Here is a 4,642-nt window from a genome sequence, read left to right on the forward strand (position 1 = left end):
GGTATATATTCGAAAGCTCCCAAAGGATGTGGGCTTTTTTTGCAATTATGCCCTAATTTTTTTCTAAAATCGGCATATATATCAAATCTAGTTATAATTTTTTAACTGAATTTTTATGTAAGCTGAAAATAAGGAAAAATAGTAATAAAATTACGATGACGCAAATCCCAAACCCTGTGAACTATCGTTTTTTAAGGAAGACTGGATCAAAATTTCTTTTCTTAGAAAAAAAGAATCCTTTGAGACGGACATGTTGGTAGAATATATGGTTGAACGAGAGAGTTGGCTGTTTATCCTCCATGACATGCATACTTATATATGTATAATAGTTTCCCCTGTTTGTAAAATGCAATAGGCACCCGTATTAATTTCTATCATAAGTCATTGCTGAAGACCATGGTGCATGAAACTCATCAGTGTACCCTGTTGAGAACCAAGACAGATGGCGCCCATGGTCCTTGAGCAATTTCTTTTGATTATGTAGATTTCTTGTTGTACTGTTTTCTTTTGTTTTTGTTTATTTTTCGGCTACCCTAGGTTGATGAATAATATATAATTATTTAATTACCTTGGTGGGATCTCTGGGACTTGTTTATCTAAGGAAGGTTTATGCAATACCTGGTCCTTACAACTTGTTAAAAAATTGGAAACATCTAGCCATTTTGAATTTGCATAAACCTTGTTCACCTTGAATTTCTGTAAAATCATTTTGATCCCTTTAAATTCTTTCCCATTATTGAATTCGAATTGCAGGTTGGGGGTTGACCACTTCCTGTTTTTCTTTTGGCTTTGTCCCAATAAAAAACCAAAAGTTAGATAAATTTATATAATTACTTTTTTTTTTCTTTTTAGATAAATTTTTTTTAGGAAGTTTGAACTTGCTACTCACCAGTTGCTTGTTGAGTAGCCACAGTGTATTCATGGGAGTTGGTGCCATTTTAAGTTTGTGGAGCAATATGGGAAAGTTACCCCTTTTAATGTTCTTCAAAGATTCAAGGTATTCTTCATCTTCCAATCAGTATGATTATTATTATTTTAAATTTTCTTTTTTATTATAATACCTTATAGTTTGATAATAATTTTGCCAGAAATGTTTTGAAGAGGGATGAACTAGGCTCAGAAATAGTAAATATCGCAGTACCAGCAACACTTGCTTTATTGGCAGACCCTATTGCTTCTCTAATTGACACGGCATTCATTGGCCGTATAGGTTTGTGCTCACTTTCTTCTCCCCTTGTTATCATTATAAGGACTTAATATGAGTGCGTATGTATTCGACATGACTATCTCACCTTTTTTTCATATATTATTAGGATTATACCTCTATTCATACACATGTTCAAATATGTATCAAGATTATGGAAGTTTGAATATTTCATGCATAAGCAAATATTTTGTTTTAATTACAATTTGGAAATAGAAGCTAGGCATCACATAGAAGATATCCATCCTACAGGGTTTGCCAATTTACAAGTCATTTAATATAGTTTCTGTATCATCAGTGGCTTGATCTGTTTGCCGTATATGTAGCTAATGTTTGTGATTCTCAAAAACCATTTGGTTTCTCTACATGATTATGCATCCATGAGATTTCTTCATAAATAAAATGTTTTCTTTAATGATTTGATTACAGAGCTAATACTGAATCAGTTATAATATATATATCTCTTTTCGTTAGGTGCTGTGGAGTTAGCTTCTGTAGGAGTTTCGGTTGCAATTTTTAATCAAATATCAAGAATTACCATGTTCCCACTAGTCAGTATTACTACTTCTTTTGTTGCTGAGGAAGAAGCTACCAGCAAACCGACTACCGAAGCAGAGCAAGATGCAAACCCGGAAAGGGAAAGTGATGTCAACCAGGAATTGGTGCCTCTAACTGGTATGCTTTCCACATACTCTCTCCCTGGTTTTGTTCAAGTTCTTTACAAGTGTTGATTTTATCTGTTACATATAGCATTTTTCTGCTTTATCTATAATTTTAATAGTGATAGCATAAATGTCTCATTTGTAGGCAACGGTAACGTGAAAAAAAGCCAGCCTGATGGCAACAGTAAAAAGCATGTACCATCAGCATCTTCAGCTCTGGTTATTGGTAGCATGCTTGGGATACTTCAAACTTTATTCCTCATTTTCGCTGCTAAACCTCTCTTAGGTTATATGGGTGTAAATTCTGTGAGTGTTCATTTAGCAATTCCCTTGTAGCATTTTAAACACTGTTTCTCTGGTTATTGATACTACTTTTGCTTTTTTCCAGGAATCTCCTATGCTCAATATAGCCCAACAGTACTTAACATTAAGATCACTCGGTGCTCCAGCTATTCTTCTCTCATTAGCTGCACAAGGGGTTTTCCGGGGATTAAAGGATACTAAAACTCCCTTATATGCTATCAGTAAGCAAGATTTCTATTATCGGCTGCCATTGTGAAACCAGTTTTAAGGAATCTTATTATTCATCACATTTTGTGAGTAAACTACCTCTCATAGTTGTTTGCAATTGCCAATGCAGTCATAGGAGACTCGATGAATGTTATTTTGGACCCTATATTGATGTTCGTACTTCGTCTTGGTGTCAAAGGTGCAGGCATTGTTCATGTAGTTTCTCAGTAAGTTATTTTCTGGTTCATTGGCTGTCAACTGTCTGGTCTTTTAATGCATCTTCATCTGGTTTAATCACTTAATGCATCATATTTGTAGGTATTTAATCTTTCTCATACTTCTTTGGAGATTAGCCGGTAAAATCGAATTGTGCCCGCCAAACTTTAAAGAGCTACAATTTAGTCGATTCCTTAAAAGTGGTGAGTGGTTTACTTATGGTACTTAACAAACTCAAAAAGAATGTTTAATTGTTTAAAGTAAAATCAAATTTAGTGGTTCAGCTTTTGCCAACTGATTTACCTTAACTTCTGCGAGAAAGAAAATGATATAGAACACTTGCAGGACTATGATATCTGTGTGCTGTCACTACTTCAGGATTTCAGCTATTGATTAAGGTAATATCTACAACATCCTGTGTGACCGTCGCAGCATCATTAGCAGCTCGGCAGGGATCAAACTCAATGGCTGCATTTCAAGTTTGCTTGCAGATTTGGCTGGCAACCTCTTTGCTTGCTGATGGATTGGCTGTTGCAGGACAAGTAAGCTTTCATTTCAATTCAATCAGTTGCCTATGCATGATGTTTGCCCCTCTGCCTTGCCTTCATCTCTAACCCCATAAAAACGAGCTGCAATTTACATACTTCCCACGTTTTTTCCAGGCAATCCTTGCAAGTTCATTCGCAAAGAAAGATTACGAGAAGATAGTCGCTACCGCTTCCCGTGTGCTGCAGGTTCTAACATTAAACTTCACTTGTTTCACTTTCTTACAAACTCTATATTCTGCTTACAATTTCTATCTGCAGATTGGTGTTCTGTTGGGGTTTCTGCTATCATGTACTCTAGCAGCTCTATCACAATTTGCTGCTCAACTATTTACGAACGACAGGGATGTTATGCAACTCATGAACCTCAGCTTTCCTGTATAGCTCTCTTCCTTCCTAAAAGTTTCTACAAAAAAAAAAAAAAAAAGTTATCTTTCTTCAAATGCTAACTTGTTCGATCATCAACATTTTCTTGCCAATATAGTTCATTGCAGTAACTCAACCTATTAATACTTTAGCCTTTGTTTTCGATGGAGTTAACTATGGAGCTTCAGATTTTGCCTATTCAGCTTACTCCATGGTTAGTTCAATTATAACCCACTTCTGCATGTGAATCAAAAAGTAATATCCAACAAAGTTAAAAGCTTTTTCTCTGTCTTCATACAATTTTCTTGTCATTTTCTTAGGTTTTGGTTGCTGTTGTGAGCATCTTTTGCTTGTTCATACTGTCCTCCAGCAGTGGCTATATTGGTATCTGGATTGCTTTGACCATCTTTATGAATTTGCGTGTATTTGCCGGTCTTTTGAGGTAATATAATTCATCTATGGTTTCATTTATCTTCCATGGTGTTTTCTGATCAACCAAACAGAAAATTTCACTTGGTTTTTTATTTGGGAAAGTTCTGTATGATTCTAATACTTCTCCATTAACATTGTTCATCAGGGTAGGCACTGGTACGGGGCCTTGGAGTTTTCTTCGAAACTGACTGCTACAACCCTGCATTTTTTGTGGTGTAACATCCAATTATTCCGAAGTTGATCAGGGTTGGACTCCAAATTGTGACAACTTATGTTCTTTATTTGAAAGATTCAATTCATTACTTAATGGAGTAAAAAAATTGCTATTGACTTTAATTCTTATAATTTTTTTTTTTGAAGTTTTACCATTTATTAATATACCCTAATTAAAGGTCAAGAAGGAAAGAATAATTGTATTATAATTTAAAATCAATTATTAACCTTATTTGATAAATCCATGATATTTTTTTTGACAAAAAAATAAAGCTAAGTTAATTACATAGCGACATTCTGAGCAGAAGGATTACCCTTAGACTTATCCATATCAATAAAGGTGCGAACCATCGTGGGGGGAGATCAAACACTTGCAAATTGTCTTTCTCAATCAAGGCTTGTTTAGCTAAGCAATCCACAATATTTGATAAAAGAATAATCATATTACATGTGGGTGTTTGTTATGATATAAGAGTTTCATTTAATATTTTATT

The 4,642-nt window shown here is 34.7% G+C and overlaps 1 protein-coding gene across 1 annotated transcript; it reads left to right on the forward strand.

Moving 5' to 3' along the window:
- Positions 1-274: 274 nt before the first annotated feature.
- LOC108466110 (protein DETOXIFICATION 42-like) lies at positions 275-4,407 on the forward strand. The gene is made up of 13 exons (XM_053025158.1): positions 275-997; positions 1,089-1,210; positions 1,679-1,879; positions 2,012-2,172; positions 2,255-2,390; positions 2,507-2,603; positions 2,695-2,795; positions 2,971-3,134; positions 3,255-3,326; positions 3,399-3,515; positions 3,622-3,717; positions 3,824-3,945; positions 4,081-4,407. The coding sequence occupies exons 1-13, from the start codon at positions 921-923 to the stop codon at positions 4,121-4,123; spliced, it is 1,509 nt and encodes a 502-aa protein (XP_052881118.1). The 5' UTR covers positions 275-920; the 3' UTR covers positions 4,124-4,407.
- The last annotated feature ends 235 nt before the right edge of the window (positions 4,408-4,642 follow it).

The sequence above is a fragment of the Gossypium arboreum genome, chromosome 2 (genome assembly GCF_025698485.1).
Source record: "Gossypium arboreum isolate Shixiya-1 chromosome 2, ASM2569848v2, whole genome shotgun sequence".
Taxonomy (NCBI): Eukaryota; Viridiplantae; Streptophyta; class Magnoliopsida; order Malvales; family Malvaceae; genus Gossypium; species Gossypium arboreum.